General features: G+C 39.1%; 1 protein-coding gene across 1 annotated transcript in view; it reads left to right on the top strand.

Moving 5' to 3' along the window:
- The first annotated feature begins 242 nt into the window (after positions 1-242).
- asap2b (ArfGAP with SH3 domain, ankyrin repeat and PH domain 2b) overlaps positions 243-19475 on the top strand; it is a 22253-nt gene continuing 3020 nt past the window's right edge. The window contains exons 1-27 of the mRNA XM_068709155.1: positions 243-731; positions 3026-3098; positions 4554-4696; positions 4772-4846; positions 5287-5336; positions 5479-5608; positions 5695-5780; positions 5913-5988; positions 6475-6561; positions 6686-6789; positions 9083-9152; positions 10044-10131; positions 10203-10251; positions 10335-10501; positions 10872-11005; positions 11550-11635; positions 11735-11924; positions 12265-12350; positions 13045-13160; positions 13238-13305; positions 14307-14414; positions 14867-15095; positions 16288-16392; positions 17713-17995; positions 18332-18390; positions 18475-18539; positions 18975-19094. Of these exons, the coding sequence (XP_068565256.1) occupies positions 606-731; positions 3026-3098; positions 4554-4696; positions 4772-4846; positions 5287-5336; positions 5479-5608; positions 5695-5780; positions 5913-5988; positions 6475-6561; positions 6686-6789; positions 9083-9152; positions 10044-10131; positions 10203-10251; positions 10335-10501; positions 10872-11005; positions 11550-11635; positions 11735-11924; positions 12265-12350; positions 13045-13160; positions 13238-13305; positions 14307-14414; positions 14867-15095; positions 16288-16392; positions 17713-17995; positions 18332-18390; positions 18475-18539; positions 18975-19094 (2973 nt within the window). The 5' untranslated portion in view covers positions 243-605. The remainder of the gene's footprint in view (positions 732-3025; positions 3099-4553; positions 4697-4771; positions 4847-5286; positions 5337-5478; positions 5609-5694; positions 5781-5912; positions 5989-6474; positions 6562-6685; positions 6790-9082; positions 9153-10043; positions 10132-10202; positions 10252-10334; positions 10502-10871; positions 11006-11549; positions 11636-11734; positions 11925-12264; positions 12351-13044; positions 13161-13237; positions 13306-14306; positions 14415-14866; positions 15096-16287; positions 16393-17712; positions 17996-18331; positions 18391-18474; positions 18540-18974; positions 19095-19475) is intronic.

Genomic DNA, 19475 nt, shown 5'->3' with positions numbered 1-19475 from the left:
TCTTTTTACTGTACTACATCTCAGAGGTAAATATTGTACTTTTTACTTTGTACTTAGTGTGGTAAAGGATCTGAATACTTCTACACCACTCAAGTGCAGTTCTTGATAAAATATACTTTAAATGTTACTTTTCTTTTGAAGAAAATGCTTTTCAAAATAAAACCGGTGTTTAAACTTGAAAGAAAGGAACTTCCTGGACTTTCCGCTCATTCGTCACACTTTGGTTCCTGGAAACAGCAGCGGAGTGAGAGCTCCTCGTGGCTCCGCCCCGCTCAGGTGGCAGCAGCAGCAGCAGGACGGAGGAATGTGACGGGTCTGTCGGTGCTCCAGGCCTCTCCTCTGCGGATCAAATCACAGACATGAAGCCTCGTAACTTCTCCTGGAGTTTGATTCAGATCTGAGGAAACACTTGCGCTATGAGGAGCGGTGAGGAGCGGTGAGGAGCGGACCCCGGAGAGGATCTTTGCTGGATGTTTGTGACTCTTTGGACGACGTGAGGTCGGTCCAGGTGTGGCCGCTCTACCTGAGGCTGCGGGGCTTCAACTGCACATTATCTATTCAGTGTTAACGTGCACCGAGACGCTCCGTGTTGTCGGCAGATCAACATGCCGGAGCTCATCAGTGTGACCGAGTTCATCGAGGAGACTAATGAGGACTACAAAGCTCCAACCACCTCCAGCTTCACCACCCGGATGTCCCACTGCAGGAACACAGTGGCAGCTCTGGAGGAGGTCCGAACACACACACACACACACACACACACACAGTGTTTCTGTGAGTATTAGTGAAGGTAAAGTGTTTCTGTGAATATTAGTGAAGGTAAAGTGAGTTCCTGTGAGTATTAGTGAAGGTAAAGTGTTTCTGCGAGTATTAGTAAAGGTAAAGTGAGTTTCTGTGAGTATTAGTGAAGGTAAAGTGAGTTTCTGTGAGTATTAGTGAAGATAAAGTGTTTCTGTGAGTATTAGTGAAGGTAAAGTGAGTTCCTGTGAGTATTAGTGAAGGTAAAGTGAGTTTCTGCGAGTATTAGTGAAGGTAAAGTGAGTTCCTGTGAGTATTAGTGAAGGTAAAGTGAGTTCCTGTGAGTATTAGTGAAGGTAAAGTGTTTCTGTGAGTATTAGTGAAGGTAAAGTGAGTTTCTGTGAGTATTAGTGAAGGTAAAGTGTTTCTGTGAGTATTAGTGAAGGTAAAGTGAGTTTCTGTGAGTATTAGTGAAGGTAAAGTGAGTATCTGCGAGTATTAGTGAAGGTAAAGTGTTACTGTGAGTATTAGTGAAGGTAAAGTGAGTTTCTGCGAGTATTAGTGAAGGTAAAGTGAGTTTCTGTGAGTATTAGTGAAGGTAAAGTGAGTTTCTGCGAGTATTAGTGAAGGTAAAGTGTGTTTCTGTGAGTATTAGTGAAGGTAAAATTAGTTTCTGCGAGTATTAGTGAAGGTAAAGTGAGTTTCTGCAATTATTAGTGAAGGTAAAGTGAGTTTCTGTGACTTCTTCACATTTCCAGGCAGTAGAAGTGTGTTTTTCAGTGAAAAGAGGAACAGAGAGAAACACTTCCTGGTGGTGAAACAGTTGAATCTTCTGCTGCTCAACATTTTGTAAGAGTTCAGAGCTGCTTCTCTGTTTCACAACACAGCGATGATCGTGCACGTTTGTTAACTGAACGGATATGAGGAACTCAGTGAGAGGTCGAAGGTCGCTAAAGACAAGACTGAGCATATGATCGATGAATGAACACATGATGTCCTCCTCTTCTTCCTCCTCCTCTTTCTACTCTTCCTCTTTCTCCTCCTCTTCCTCCTCCTCCTCCTCATGGTGGTCAAACCGTCAGTCTCCTGTTTCATTCTGATTCAAAGTGACAGCCTCTGATCTGTGGACTCTGAACTTCTCTCTTCTTCTTCTTTGATCAGCTGATCAGAGAAGCTTCTGGAGACTCGTTTACATGCAGCGACGTGATTGGACAGAATCTTCTGTCGGGTTTTTGCATTTAAATTCCTGAAGTTTTGTCTGAAACATTGAATTCAAATTCATTTATTTAACTGTTGTTGAAGCTTTAAATCTCTTCTGGTTTGTTGTTATTTTGTTCATATTTTATGAACTTGGAGGTTATGTTAATACAGGAGGCCTTTGACCTCTCACTGTCTGTTCCACTTCAGTTTAACACAAAATCACATTTGACATCTTCTTCACATCGTACATTGTTTTGTTGGTTTGTTCTCATCAGTTGAGTCTCAAGTCTCAGATTGTCTTTGAATGCATCGCAAAGAAGAAGCTAGTCTGTGAAGAAAAGATCAAATATAACTTTATTAATCCAGAAGAATGTTCTTTTATTACAGATTACAGCAGAAGACAAACTAAAACGGTAGAATAAACAATATAATAACAAGTATTAAGTGTAGAAGAAGTCGTTGAATAGAAGACGTAAAATAAAAGAGCAGAAGACGTGATGGAAACTAAAATAGAGCGAGATATTCAGAAAGTTATGTTGCTCAGAGAAAGAAAATGTTCACACCTTCATCATCATCATCATCATCATCATCATCATGTTTAAAGATGTCTATCATTCAAACTAAACTAAAGAGTTCAGTTTCTGCAGACTGAAAGTCAGGAAGTGAGTTTGGAAACTGATGTTTGAATGTTGTGAAGAAACACTGAACTCTGCTGGTCCTGACTCTGTTGGTCCTGACTCTGTTGGTCCTGACTCTGATGGTCCTGATTCTGTTGGTCCTGACTCTGTTGGTCCTGACTCTGCTGGTCCTGACTCTGTTAGTCCTGACTCTGCTGGTCCTGACTCTGCTGGTCTTGACTCTGCTGGTCCTGACTCTGCTGGTCCTGACTCTGCTGGTCCTGACTCTGCTGGCCCTGACTCTGTTGGTCCTGACTCTGCTGGTCCTGACTCTGCTGGCCCTGACTCTGTTGGTCCTGACTCTGCTGGTCCTGACTCTGTTGGTCTTGACTCTGCTGGTCCTGACTTTGTTGGTCCTGACTCTGCTGGTCTTGACTCTGCTGGTCCTGACTCTGTCTGTCCCCCTTCAGGCTCTGGACGTGGACCGATCAGTTCTGTACAAGATCAAGAAGTCGGTGAAGTCCATCAACACATCTGGTCTCGGTGAGTGACTCAGTTTCACCTCAGTAGGTTCTAAAAATACCAAACGTCTCAACAGTCTGCTGGTAACGCTGTCCAATCAGAGACAAACCGTGTGTGTGTATGTATGTGTATATATATATATATATATATATATATATGTATGTATGTATGTATGTATGTATGTATGTATGTATGTATGTATGTATGTATGTATGTATGTATGTATATATGTGTGTGTGTGTGTGTGTGTGTGTGTGTGTGTGTGTGTGTGTGTGTGTGTGTGAGGTGAGACTCCACCTGTCTGAACACAAACCAGCAGTGGAGAGAGACCAGAAGACCAGCAGAAGCTCAGCGAGGTCTGAAGGAGGAGCGCTCCCTTCGTCAGTGGGAGTGTGCTGGTTTGTGTTCAGACAGGTGGAGACTCACCTCCACACATTCCTGTCATACCACCGTCCCGTCCCAGCATGCCGAGGGAGAGAGGAGAGAATCATGAAGGAACATGTTTGTGTTGATCTGAAGAAGAAGAAACGTGATGAGAAAATGTTCCTTTATTATCCAGAATATATATATATATTATATAATATATATTATATATATTAATATATAATATATATATATATATAATATATATATATTATATATATATATATTATATATATATATATATATATATATATATATATATATATATATATTGATTTAAATCAAATTTGATGTTTATGTTTTATGTCAACTTAATGACTGATTATAATCAAACACTCTTCTCATTATAATGTGATCAAATATTACCTAAAGATCTATTTCTATACACTTAAACATTAAAGTTAAAAACATTAACAACAAAACATAATTAATAATATTAATATTATGAATTATTATATTTCAAAGTTCAGGAGCAGAGAAAGTAAACGTCTCCCTTCATTAATAACAAAATAATAATAATAATAACAACAACACTTATTAGTAGTAGTATTGTTTGTATTATTTATGAATTATTTATTATTAATGATATAATATTTAGTATTAGTAATAGTACTTATTATAATTATAATAGTATTAACAATAATAATAGTATTATTAATAATGGTGATGATGATAATAATCACCATTTATTAATAACCATAATATTAATAATACATTCATAATAATAGTTATGAACAATGTTAACAATATAAATAACAATAATTAGATTTATTTATATTCATTATAATAGCAATAATAATAAGTATAATAATGATGATGATAATTTATGAATAACAATATTAGTAATAATAATAATAATTGATTGATCATTATTGTTATTACAAATATTATTATTACTAATAATATTAGTAATAATAATACTAGTAATAATAATATTAGTAATAATAATACTTTTAATAATAATAATTGATGAATAATAATACAAGTAATAATAATAACCATGTTGAAGGACCTGCTGTCTCCGGTCCCTCATGGTCTCTTCTCTGGTTCCAGCTCATGTGGACCACGAGGACCAGTATGTCCAGTCCATGGAGAAGTTCGGAGACTGCGTCTGCAGGGAGGACGCCGAGGTCGGCTCGGCCTTCCTCAAGTTCTCCGTCTTCACCAGAGAGCTGACGGCTCTCTTCAAGAACCTGGTGAGGGTCCGACGTCACGGCTCCGTCCGGCTTCAGGGCTTCCTCTGCGCTCTAACGTCACTTCCTGTGTTTCAGCTGCAGAACATGAACAACATCATCACCTTCCCTCTGGACAGCCTGCTGAAGGGAGACCTGAAGGGAGTCAAAGGGGTGAGTGTCCGTCAGACAACGGGAGGGACGGTGGCCCTGAGGGCTCAACACGTCCTCATCTTCACGTTTTCCCCAGAAGGAAACCTCCGGTTCTTTAAAGTTCTCCAATCTATCTTCAATACAGCATGATGTTCATTTAGAGTCAAAAGAATTAAAATCATGACAATGATTTACATTATTAAATCTGGAACCATCAAGAATGACTTCATCATGAATAGTTTCACATGAATTCAATGTTTGAATTGATGACTGGACTAATCAATGCTGTAAAGAAACTAAAGTGATCAGATAAACGTAGAGAAGTAGGAAGTGTAATAAATGTGTAATAAAGGAGTTCACCTCTTAGTTATCTCCTCTACGGGTCAAAGTCTCTGTGTTGTTGTGAATGAATGCTGCGATGTGATTGGTCGGTCTGACGGTGACGTCACTTCCTCTTTCAGGACCTGAAGAAGCCGTTCGACAAATCCTGGAAGGATTATGAGACCAAACTGTAAGAACACAAAGAATGGAGTCTCTGATGAAGACCTGTGGTGTTTTCAGCTCATTTAAAGCGGAGGAGAGTCGTTCACGTGAATCAGTGGAGATGTTTCTAGCGTTGCGTCTTTGTGCCGCTGTTTGTGTTTCACCTCCAGAGCGAAGATCGAGAAGGAGAAGAGGGAGCACGCCAAGCAGCACGGCATGATCCGCACCGAGTTCAGCGGAGGAGAGATCGCCGAGGAGATGGAGAAGGAGAGGCAGCTCTTCCAGCTGCAGATGTGCGAGGTGAAGATGAAGATCACGACGAGGATGAAGATCTCCGGCGGCTTCGAGCGTCGAGGATTTTAACTTGGTCTGGTTTCTCTCCTCAGTATCTGCTGAAGGTGAACGAGATCAAAGTGAAGAAAGGCGTCGACTTCCTCCAGAACCTCGTCAAGTATTTCCACGCTCAGTGCAAGTACGTCTACAGGAACCTCCAGACCATACAGTGACCTCATATATGACAATAATTATATTCAATAATCAGTACAATCATGATATATAATCATTGCTCTCAGCTGAGCAGGACTCTCCACCTCCTTCTCTTCAGTTTCTTCCAGGACGGACTGAACGCTGTGGAGAGTCTCAAACCGTCTGTCGACAAACTGACGACGGAGCTGACGGCGGTGAGGACGGAGTACTGAGGACACGTACTAGTACCACAAATACAAGTACTGCTTTCAAAGAGGACGACATGTACCTCTGAGATGTAGTACAGTATACAGTACAATATGTACCTCTGAGATGTAGTACAGTATATAGTACAACATGTACCTCTGAGATGTAGTACAGTATACAGTACAATATGTACCTCTGAGATGTAGTACAGTATACAGTACAACATGTACCTCTGAGATGTAGTACAGTATACAGTACAACATGTACCTCTGAGATGTAGTACAGTATAAAGTACAACATGTACCTCTGAGATGTAGTACAGTATACAGTACAACATGTACCTCTGAGATGTAGTACAGTATAAAGTACAATGTAAATCTACTCGGTTAATTTTCACCAATCAAAAGTACATAAAATACCTGAAACAGCACAGCGGTCACAGTATCTTGTGTTTAATGAGCATTAGTTTGCGTCTCTTCTTCTGTGGTGTTCAGATTAAGCAGACTCAGGACGGGGAGAGGAAACAGCTGACTCAGCTCCGAGACGTCCTGAAGGCGTCTCTGCAGTCCGAGCAGAAGGAGGTGAGAGACTCTGTGTACATTTGTACTTTTAGATACCTTGGAGGACCTCCGCAGGGTGCCAGCAGGGCTTTGGACTACAAACATGGCGGTTGAAGTTGTTTTGTCTCCCGCTCGTCCTCCGCAGGACGCTCAGGCCAAGCAGAGCGCCGGCTACAGCCTCCACCAGCTGCAGGGCAACAAGGCTCACGGCACCGAGTGCTCCGGAGTCCTCTACAAGAGAAGTGAGGGGTGAGTGAACTCAAAGTCCCACAATGCAACAGGACAAATAACTTCCTGGAAGGCCTTCACACCAACACAGGGCAGATTGGTAATTAATTAGTCCGTTAATCAAATAATCGATCGATAGAAAATAAATGTGAAACTATTTCTATGACTGACGTCATTTTTACACAAACATTTGATGATTCCAGATTTAATACAAAATAATTTAAATAATTTATGATTTTTGAGGTTAAGACAAAGGAAAAAAAAGTTTAGAAAATGTTGTTTTGTTCCAATTTATTTTCCTTTATTTATTCTAATAAATAATCCAAAAAGTGAAGGAAATTAAATTTACAATCTTATGAAAAAGAGAAAATCAGCAAATTGGTAAAAATACATTTTAATTTAGTAAATACATGATAATAAATGAGGTGATCATGACAATGATGTGAGGGATTATCACTATGAGATGAATATGTTTAATCACTATGAGATGAATATGTTTAATCACTATGAGATGAATATGTTTAATCACTATGAGATGAATATGTTTAATCACTACTAGATGAATATGTTTAATCACTATGAGATGAATATGTTTAATCACTACTAGATGAATATGTTTAATCACTATGAGATGAATATGTTTAATCACTATGAGATGAATATGTTTAATCACTACTAGATGAATATGTTTAATCACTACTAGATGAATATGTTTAATCACTATGAGATGAATATGTTTAATCACTTCTAGATGAATATGTTTAATCACTACTAGATGAATATGTTTAATCACTACTAGATGAATATGTTTAATCACTACTAGATGAATATGTTTAATCACTACTAGATGAATATGTTTAATCACTATGAGATGAATATGTTTAATCACTACTAGATGAATATGTTTAATCACTACTAGATGAATATGTTTAATCACGACTAGATGAATGTGTAATCACTTCTAGATGAATATGTTTAATCACTACTAGATGAATATGTTTAATCACTATGAGATGAATATGTTTAATCACTACTAGATGAATATGTTTAATCACTATGAGATGAATATGTTTAATCACTATGAGATGAATATGTTTAATCACTATGAGATGAATATGTTTAATCACTACGAGATGAATATGTTTAATCACTACTAGATGAATATGTTTTAATCACTACTAGATGAATATGTTTAATCACTAATAGATGAATATGTTTAATCACTATGAGATGAATATGTTTAATCACTACTAGATGAATATGTTTAATCACGACTAGATGAATATGTTTAATCACTACTAGATGAATATGTTTAATCACTACTAGATGAATATGTTTAATCACTACTAGATGAATATGTTTAATCACTACTAGATGAATATGTTTTAATCACTACTAGATGAATATGTTTAATCACTACTAGATGAATATGTTTAATCACTATGAAATGAATATGTTTAATCACTGTGAGATGAATATGTTTAATCACTACGAGATGAATATGTTTAATCACTACTAGATGAATATGTTTTAATCACTACTAGATGAATATGTTTAATCACTATGAGATGAATATGTTTAATCACTACTAGATGAATATGTTTAATCACTACTAGATGAATGTTTAATCACTACTAGATGAATATGTTTAATCACTACGAGATGAATATGTTTTAATCACTACTAGATGAATGTTTAATCACTACTAGATGAATATGTTTAATCACTACGAGATGAATGTTTTAATCACTACTAGATGAATATGTTTAATCACTATGAAATGAATATGTTTAATCACTACTAGGTAAATATGTTTAATCACTACTAGATGAATATGTTTAATCACTACTAGATGAATATGTTTAATCACGACAAGATGAATGTTTAATCACTACTAGATGAATATGTTTAATCACGACTAGATGAATGTTTAATCACTACTAGATGAATATGTTTAATCACTACTAGATGAATGTTTAATCACTACTAGATGAATATGTTTAACCACTACGAGATGAATATGTTTTAATCACTACTAGATGAATGTTTAATCACTACGAGATGAATATGTTTTAATCACTACGAGATGAATATGTTTTAATCACTACTAGATGAATATGTTTAATCACTACTAGATGAATATGTTTAATCACGACTAGATGAATGTTTAATCACTACGAGATGAATATGTTTAATCACTACTAGATGAATATGTTTAATCACGACTAGATGAATGTTTAATCACTACGAGATGAATATGTTTAATCACGACTAGATGAATATGTTTTAATCAGTGTTGGTGTGTCGTCCTCAGACTGAGGAAGGTTTGGCAGAAGAGGAAGTGCTCGGTGAAAAACGGTTTCCTGACCATCTGCCACGGCACGGTGAGACGCCACATCCTCTCCTCCTATTGGTCCTCCTGCATGACGAGCTCCGCCCTCATGCCTGCATGTCCACCAATTAAAACACTTCTTCTTCTGGGGTTTCACTTTTTTTAAATTTCAAATGGGGAAAAGACAAGAATTAATTTTAGTTTTTTCATTCAGCTTCTTATTGTTATTTTTTTTTTTTTTCCTTCTTTCTTTTATTTTAAAGTTTTTACATGAAGAGTCAAACGGCCAATCAGGACAGAGCAAGCAGCAGAGGAAGAGAAACAGGAGGAGGAGGAAGAGCATAAGGAGGAGGATAACAGAGAGAAGGGTGGGGGGGGGGGTGTCTGTTATTATTAATTATTGATATTTATTTCAACCTCTCGTCTCTGCTTCAGCTCTCACGAACACACAGCTCTGGATTAAAATAATCAGTAATCTGCTTCTTATTGAGGACTTTATGTTAAAAACACTTGTATTCATGCTCCCCAGAGGATGAACCCCGGTGGTTCCATGGACCCATGACCTCTTCTTCTGTGACACCATCGCAATACAATAATTATAAAACAAATCTACTTGCGGTCGGATTTCCGTGAAATTTCCAGAGCCCGTTCTTTATCCCCAGAGGATGAACCCTTTTGATGTTTCAGTGTGAACGAGCCGACAGCCAATCACAGCTTCCTCAGGGATTGACAGATTATATTACGAGTAAAATGGTGTGAAATAGTTACAGTGGTGCTTTGAGCTAAATGCTAACGTTAGCGTCTCGCATCGTGAGCATCTTAGCATGCTAGCATTAGCTAAATTATCAGCAAACGTTTGTGTGGTTGTTTAGCTCGTCATGTCTTCACTTATTAATTTTCGAAGTGGAACACTTTCAGTATGTCGTAACAACTTGTCTCTCAGGCCAACGCACCGCCGGCCAAACTCAACCTGCTCACCTGCCAGGTGAAGAGGAACCCGGACGAGAAGAAGAGCTTCGACCTGTTCTCACGTAAGCTGCTCTCTTCTCAGATGTGTAGCGTCCTGTTCAGATCCTCCCGTCTCACTCTCTGTCTCCTCCAGACGACAGGACCTATCACTTCCAGGCCGAGGACGAAGCCGAGTGTCAGGTGTAAGTAGTGCACAATGACCCCCCCCCCCCCCCCCCCCTGTTTGATCTCTGACCTCTGACCCGATGTGTTGGTGTTTGTGCAGCTGGGTGTCGGTGCTGCAGAACAGTAGAGAGGAGGCGCTGAACAAAGCGTTCAAAGGCGACCAGGACGAAGGAGAGAACAACATCGTCCAGGAGCTGACGAGAGCCATCGTAGGAGAGGTGAAGAGGATGAGCGGCAACGACGGCTGCTGTGACTGTGGGGCGCACGGTATGTACTGCTGGTACTAGTACTACTGGTACTAATACTATAGTACTAATGCTAATACTGACTACTAACTTAACTGATACTACTTAGAAATCGTTAAGACCAGGACTCGTTAAGACCAGGACTCGTTAAATACTCTATATGAGGCAAAGTAACGTTCCTCAGTTGTTGGTTCTTCTGGTCAGAAGAGATTCTGGAGGATGAAGACTCTGCAGAGTTTCACTGGTTAACAGTAAAGTAAGCACTTTGTTGGTTTTGTTACTAACAAGATCCGGTCCCACCCGGTCCCACCCGGTCCCACCCGGTCCGTCTGGACTACAGACATGAACGTAACATTGTGGCCTTTAAACACCTCTGTCCTCTGCTCCGTCAGGTCCCACCTGGCTGTCCACCAACCTCGGGGTGCTGATCTGTATCGAGTGCTCTGGGATTCACAGGGAGATGGGGGTCCACTACTCCAGGATCCAGAGCCTGGACCTGGACGTGCTGGGGACCTCCGAGCTGCTGGTGAGTCCACGTCACTGTCCCCAGAGGAGTAACGGAAATCAGAGCATCGAGGCAGGGCGGAGTGATTAGATCATTTTGTTTTCAACAACATATTATTTACAATTTTAGGAACAAAAATTCTTAAATTTTTCGAGAAAAAACCTTCAAGAATAAATAGATTAAAAATCGTAATAATTTAACAAAAAATGTGTTTTAATAATGTAACTTCATATCACAAGATCATGACATTTTTTAATATATTTTATATCGTATAATATCAATATATATACTGTATGTAATATAATAGATGTATATTGATTCTCGAAAACACCCAATATTTATTTTAATCGTCGCCCAGATATTATATTTATATTAAATGAATATTTTGTGACAGTTTGATTTTATTGGAATTGATCCTTTTGTATTTGATAAACTTGTGATATTTTGTGGCATTAATTGATTTAAAAACAGTATTCATTAAAGACAGTAGAGGGTTGCTGGTCTGCAGTGAGTGTTTCACTTCAGGAAGGAGCCGCAGTGACCAACCTCACGTGTTGTGTTTTAGTTGGCGAAGAACGTGGGAAACGCCAGCTTCAACGAGATCATGGAGGCAGATCTGTCAGTCACCAAACCGGATCCCACCAGTGACATGTGAGTGACGAGTGAGAGTGGACAGAGGAGACAGAGTGAGAGTGGACAGAGGAGATGTGAGATGGTGACTCTCTTTCTGGGCTCCGGTTCTTCCTCCAGGCAGACGAGGAAGGACTTCATCACGGCCAAGTACACCGAGAAGCGCTTCGCTCGGCGGCTCTGTGCCGACGCGGCGTCCAGACTGCAGCTTCTGTATGAGGCCGTCAGGAACAGAGACATCCTGTCCCTGATCCAGGTCTACGCCGAGGGAGTGGACCTGCAGGAGTCCACCCCACAGCCCAACGAACACGTAGGACTGCAGTTCTGATTTTCTTTTGTTTTTAATGTCAGAACCAGGAGACAAACTCTGGTTCTTTAAGTTCTTCAACGCTTCATGTGTTAAAGCTGCATTCTCTCTAGTGTCCAGCAGGGGGCGACTCCTCTGGTTGTATAGAAGTCTAGTCTAAAATGACTCTACTTCTCTCTTGATTTATTCCCTCAGTAAACATTGTAAACATGAGTTTATGGTCTCAATCTCTAGTTTACAGTCTTCTTCAATACAACATGATGTTCATTTAGTACATTATGCTCCATTTAGAGTCAAACAGACCATAAAGAGGGGATGCTTTAGATGACTTTGTTTCTGTCAGGAACCCGGAGAGACGGTGCTCCACCTGGCGGTCCGTATGGTCGACAGAAACTCCCTCCACATCGTGGACTTCCTCGCGCAAAACAGGTGACATCATCATCGTCATGACGAATTGATTGTTTGCAGAAATAAATGTCAGAAAAGAGTTCGTTTTGGTTTTGGCTGAAACCCAAAGAGATTTATTTCAGAAGCCAAACATTTAGATTTGTTCTCTTCTTTTGGGTGGTTTGTAACTACGTGTTCGTTTTATATCTTGTTTAGAAGTTTTATATTTCTTTGTAGTCGTTTTGAGTTTTTGTCTCTTTTCAGTCATCTGTGATCGTTTTTCATCTTTTTAGTCATTTTTAGACGTGTGACGTGTTTGTGTGGTTGTTTGTCTATTTTTTTGCATCTTTGTCGTCATTTTGGGTCATTTTTACATTACTTCTATTTTTAATCGTTTTGCGTCTCCTTGTGGTCATTTCGTTGTCGTTTTGTATCTATTTTGCAAGTTTGACTTTTCTTTGTAGTCGTTTCTCAACGTTTTTTTGTCTATTTTCAGTCATTTTGCGTCTTTTTGGATCGTTGTTCATCTTTCTAGTCATTTAGGGTCGTTTATAGTTGTTACATTTCTTCGTGGTCATTTTACTTATTCTTTCAGTCATTATGCTCCTTGTGGTCATTTTGTGGTTGTTTTTTGTCGCCCTGCAGTCATTTTGGGTGGTTTGTAGTTTAAAGTAGTGAGTGCAGTGTGTCAGTGAGCGTCCTCACATGTATAGTAACACAGAGGCGTGTGTTTCAGTGGAAACCTGGACAAGCAGACGGCCAGAGGAAGCACAGCGCTGCATTACTGCTGTCTGACGGACAAAAGCGAGTGTCTGAAGCTGCTGCTGAGAGGAAAAGCTTCAGTGTCCATCAGTAAGAACACAAACACTCAGAGAGACACGGCCTCGCCGTCCCGTTTCTAAGCGTCTTCTTGGATTTTGTCTCCACAGCAAACGAAGCGGGAGAGACGCCGCTGGACATTGCCAAGCGCCTCCGACACACTCTGTGTGAAGAACAGGTGAGACTCTCCATGTGTTCTCTGTTTTATACCTGTTACCATGTTTTATTTATCTCATCTGATCTGAACTAAGCTAAAGCTAAGCTAAGCTAAAGTAAACTTAGTAACGCTGAACCTGTTCTGAATAAATGATAAAGAACTGAAACTGGGTTGGGGTTTCACAATAAAATGTCATAAAACAAAAAATAACAAACAATTAAGACAATTCAAAGAAAGCTAAGCTACCATAAATAAAGCTAAACTTTTCTATGCTAAGCTAATTCCAAAAAACTAAGACTTAATGATCGTTCAAGAGGTTTTTAATGAAACCAAAACTATATAAACAAAGCTAACACAAAAAAGAACTACAGTGAAGAAAGACAAAGTTGAATAAAGTGCGTTTGTATAAGTGAATTAAGCTAAAGCTAGGCTAAAGCTAAGCTAAATCAGACTAAAGTAAACTTAACTGAACCAGATCTGAATAAATTACACAGAACTGTAACTTTTACCAATGAAAATGACATAAAACAACTGAAACAATTCATTTCAAAGACAGCTAAGCTAGAATTTATAAAGCTAATTTATGCTAAGCTAAGCAGAAAAAAACTGAATCTCAGTGATCGTTTAATATGTTTTCAAATATACCAAAATTATATAAACAGAAAGACACGAAAAAAGAACTAAACTTCAGAAAAGTGAAAGTTCTATTAACCGTTGTTAGTTAGCAACACATCATGTTAATCCTCTTTACATTTCATTCATATATATTTTATGCTGACATTGTAGAATTAATAAAAAAAATGTACTACTTTTTCAGCTCCGAGATTAATTTTTCACCTTCAGGAACCGTATTTGTGACTAAATAATCTCCACAGTCGAAATTAGATACGGCTGAAAAGATGAACAGTATTTATTATTTTATATACATTTCATCAAAAAGTGAAAAATAAAAATTCATTACAGTTCATTCTATTTTCCTTCCTCTGGTGTTAAACATGACCGTGTGTGTCGCTGCCTTTCAGCTGACTCAGGCTCAGACGGGGAAGTTTAACGTCCACGTTCACGTCGAGTACGAGTGGCGTCTCCAGAACGACGACATGGACGAGAGCGAGGACGAGATGGAGGACAAGGTCGGCCGGCTTCACGTTATTTTACAAGTTTTACTTTTCTTTGTAGTCGTTTAGTGTCGTTTCTCACGTTTTTTTGTCTATTTTCAGCCATTTTACTTCTACTTTTAGTAATTTTGCTCCTCCTTGTGGTCATTTTGTGGTTGTTTTTTTGTCTCTTTCCAGTCATTTTGGGTCTTTTGTATTTGTTTTGTATCTATTTTTAGTTATTTATAATTTCTAGATGTTGGTTTTCGGTCTCTTCGTGGTTGGTTAAACGTGTATTTTTGGTAGTTTTGCATCCCTTTGTGGTCATATTGTGGGGTTTTGTGTGTCTCTTTGTGATCGTTTTGTGTTGTTTTTTTTAAACATTTTGTAAGTCAGTCGGCTGGCTTCACGTTGAGCAGCTTGTAGACACGAATGGCCGTGAAGACGAGTAACCGTGTGTTTGTTTTTTGTTTTTTCTTTAACCGCAGCCAATCCCCAACCGGCGTGAGGAGCGTCCGGTCAGCTGCTTCGTGCCGGGCCCTATGCAGCCCAACCTGGCGGCGTTGGCCCGGGACGCCGCCTGTCTGGCAAGGGAAAAACAGAGGCCTCAGGTGCCGAGCGTGATGATCAGCAACGAGACCTACGGCACCATGATGGACCTCAACCTGCCGCCACCGGGACCGACGCCACCGCTGCCCCCCAGAGGGCCCAACAGAGGTCAGAGACGGGACGTCCACGACTGCTTTAAATACACGTTACTTCACAAAGAGAGGCGGAAACGAGCGCAAAATAAAAGTTATAAAGGAAGAAATATCCTGATGGAATAATCAGCGTTGACCGTCTGTGAAGACTTCAGGCTCCGTCTACACGTAGACACAACATCTTCACATTTTAAAATACGTCTGTCCACAACCTTCATTTTACGAAATATCTCCGTCCACATTAGAATGCAGAAAACAACTCGCAATAAAAAGACAACCTCCGGTTCCTTAAAGTGAGGCTTTAAAAGCTGCATTCTCTCTAGTGTCCACCAGGGGGCGACTCCTCTGGTTGTATAGAAGTCTAGTCTAAAATGACTCTACTTCTCTCTTGATTTATTCCCTCAGTAAACATTGTAAACATGAGTTTATGGTCTCAATCTCTAGTTTACAGTCTTCTTCAATACAGCATGATGTTCATTTAGTACATTATGCTCCATTTAGAGTCAAACAGACCATAAAGCAGGGGATGCTTTAGGGGCGGGGCTACACAGTGATTGACAGGTCTCTACCAGAGACGTATACGACGTCTCTCCGTCACTCCTCCTCAGTCCAGATATGGTCACTTCCTGTTCACTGGTTGATAAAAAAACAAAAACAAGATGGCGACGGCCAGAAAAGAAGATTGCGAGCATGCTCAGTGAGCTTTTTCTCCTATTGTTAACAATCAGTTAACAATAGTAGAGAAATAGCTCATTATTTCTCTACTTAGAGATGATATTTGGTACCATGGTGAAAACTAAAAATGACTCGCATGTGGACGGACTACGAGGTGGAGTTGCTTTTTAGCTCCACTTTACAATCACCATCTTGTTTTTTTGCAGTCATTTTCTCATAGACTTCTATACAACCAGAGGAGTCGCCCCCTGATGGACGCTAGAGAGAATGCAGCTTTAACACATGAAGCTCTGACCAGAGGTTGACGCCTGATTACGTCACAGATACAAAGTAACCAGAGTTTTTAAAAATACCCGTTTTAGTGATATAACCCTCTATCTATATAGATAGATAGATAGATAGATAGATAGATAGATAGATACAACCTTTTGTCGAGCTCTCTGATTGGTCACTGGGAGTGTCCAACGTGTATCATCCAATACCTGGACAGAGTGAATGAATACGGAGACTTGAGGGTTTTTGTCCTCCTGCAGGTTCAGGACCCAGTAAACCTGTTGCCATGGAAACCTTCGGGAGGCAGCGGTCGAACTCCGACCCCCCCAACCCTCAAACTCCCGAGAGGAACTCCTCCATGTACGGTGAGTCAGTGACTTCCTGTCGGCCTGCGACAAAATAAAAGCCTCAATAGTCACCTTCAGACTTCAGCTGCTGTGAACTGTGAACACATCGATTAGTTAATTAGTTTAGTTCATTAGTTCATTAGTTTAGTTTAGTTTATTAGTTCATTAGTTTAGTTCATTAGTTTAGTTCATTAGTTTAGTTTATTAGTTCATTAGTTTAGTTTATTAGTTCATTAGTTTAGTTCATTAGTTTAGTTTATTAGTTCATTAGTTTATTTCATTAGTTTAGTTGATTAGTTCATTAGTTTAGTTCATTAGTTTAGTTTATTAGTTCATTAGTTTATTTCATTAGTTTAGTTGATTAGTTCATTAGTTTAGTTCATTAGTTTAGTTCATTAGTTCATTAGTTTAGTTTATTAGTTCATTAGTTTAGTTCATTAGTTAAGTTGATTGGTTCATTAGTTTAGTGTATTAGTTCATTAGTTTAGTTCATTAGTTTAGTTTAGTTTATTAGTTCATTAGTTTAGTTCATTAGTTTAGTTGATTAGTTCATTAGTTCATTAGTTTAGTTTAGTTTATTAGTTCATTAGTTTAGTTCATTAGTTTAGTTGATTAGTTCATTAGTTTAGTTTATTAGTTCATTAGTTTAGTTTATTAGTTCATTAGTTTATTTCATTAGTTTAGTTGATTAGTTCATTAGTTTAGTTCATTAGTTTAGTTCATTAGTTTAGTTCATTAGTTCATTAGTTTAGTTTATTAGTTCATTAGTTTAGTTCATTAGTTAAGTTGATTGGTTCATTAGTTTAGTTTATTAGTTCATTAGTTTAGTTCATTAGTTTAGTTCATTAGTTCATTAGTTCAGTTTAGTTTATTAGTTCATTAGTTTAGTTCATTAGTTTAGTTGATTAGTTGATTAGTTCATTAGTTTAGTTTAGTTTATTAGTTCATTAGTTTAGTTCATTAGTTTAGTTTATTAGTTCATTAGTTTAGTTGATTAGTTTAGTTTATTAGTTCATTAGTTTAGTTCATTAGTTAAGTTGATTGGTTCATTAGTTTAGTTTATTAGTTCATTAGTTTAGTTCATTAGTTTAGTTGATTAGTTCATTAGTTCATTAGTTTAGTTCATTAGTTCATTAGTTTAGTTTATTAGTTCATTAGTTTAGTTGATTAGTTCATTAGTTTAGTTTATTAGTTCATTAGTTTAGTTCATTAGTTTAGTTCATTAGTTTAGTTTATTAGTTCATTAGTTTAGTCCATTAGTTTAGTTGATTAGTTCATTAGTTTAGTTCATTAGTTGCTTCCTACTGGTTGAATAAATCTCCTCTCCTCCTCTCCCAGTGCTCCCAGTAGCTCCTCCCCCTCCAGTAAACAAGAGGTCCAGCATGTTGGAGACCAAGACCCTGTCTGCCAGGAACACCCCCCTCCCCCCTCTGCCTCCCCCACCAGCAGCAGGACTCCCCCCGGTCCCCCCAGTTCCTCCAGTCCCACCAGCGCCAACCATCCCATCACCACCCCACTACAAAGCTCCGCCCCTCCCACCACCAGTCCCCCTTCACCAGACCAGCAGACCACCAGGACCACCAGGACTACCGGGACCAAAGTCCCCTAAATCACCCACCGGGTATGTAGTGGACTGTACTGGACTCTATTGGACTGTGGTAACATGTAGTGGTCTACAGTGGACCATACTGGATTGTACCGGCCTTAACTGGACTGTAGTGATTTGTACCGGACTGTAGTGGATTGTACTGGATCGTACTGGACTGTAGTAAACTATAGTGGTTTGTAGTGGACCGTACTAGACTGGTCTGTTATCGACAGTACTGGACTGAATTAGACAGTTCTGGGCTGTACTGGTGTGTATTGGTGAATACGAGTTTGTACCAGCTGTTTCCAGTCACAACTGGTCTGAACTGGTTTGTTCTGGTCTGAACTGGATTCACTTGTCTGATTTCAGATCAGTGAAGCGTCCTCCACAGAGACCACCTTTCAGGACCGCATCAGTGGACAAACGAGGTACTCAAACTCACACCAAGTCCTCCAGACCCTCGTCTGAAGTTCGTTTGGTTTATTAATAATCGTTAGTTGTTGTCTCTGTAGGGTCACAGGGCAGATCCCCACAAAGCTCCGGTCCTCCAACACCCAAACCCAGAAGCACCTTCTCCGTAAGTCCTCGAACACAACAGGAACACAGGTCAGAGGTCAGCACCAACAGACAGTCCACAGGTGGATTTAAAGGGACAGTTCACCAAAAAACACACCTGTAGATTCTTACTGTCGGTCAGTGAAGCTCAGGCGCGTTTAGTTTACATTCAGAATCTAGTAACTCACCTCTTCTACAGAAACAGATTAATAAACATCAATCAAGTCCTGAATTCATTGCAGTTATGATTACAAAATACAGAATACAAATATTAACAAATATACTACAAATCAACTATGTTGAATTAGTGTTTTATGTTAATGCAGTTTGGTTTAATGCATTGTCCTTAAACCAAAGCAAACTGTGTGTGTGTGTGTGTGTGTGTGTGTGTGTGTGTGTGTGTGTGTGTGTGTGTGTGTGTGTGTGTGTGTGTGTGTGTGTGTGTGTGTGTGTGTAGAAGCAGAAGCTTAAGCGGGTGAAGGCCATCTACAACTGTTCAGCTGATAATCCAGACGAGCTGACGTTCACAGAGGGGGAGGTGATCGTGGTGGAGGGGGAGGAGGACAGCGAGTGGTGGGTGAGTGACAGCTGCAACAAACAGGAAATACAGTTGTGGTCAAAAGTTTACATACACATGTAAAGAACATAATGTCATGGCTCTCTTGAGTCTCCAGTTATTTCTACAACTCTGATTTTTCTCTGATAGAGTGATTGGAACAGATACTTCTTTGTCACAAAAAACATTCATGAAGTTTGGTTCTTTCATGACTTTATTATGGGTTAACAGAAAAAGTGATCAAATCTGCTGGGTCAAAAATATACATACAGCAGTGCTAATATTTGGTTACATGTCCCTTGGCCATTTTCACTTCAATTAGGCGCTTTTGGTAGCCATCCACAAGCTTCTGGCAAGCTTCTCGTTGAATCTTTGACCACTCCTCTTGACAGAATTGGTGCA

This window comes from Cebidichthys violaceus, unplaced genomic scaffold, assembly GCF_023349555.1.
Source record: "Cebidichthys violaceus isolate CVI_PGR_0920_01 unplaced genomic scaffold, fCebVio1.0.p SCAF_14, whole genome shotgun sequence".
Lineage (NCBI taxonomy): Eukaryota > Metazoa > Chordata > Actinopteri > Perciformes > Stichaeidae > Cebidichthys > Cebidichthys violaceus.
This window is presented reverse-complemented; position numbering and strand designations above follow the sequence as displayed.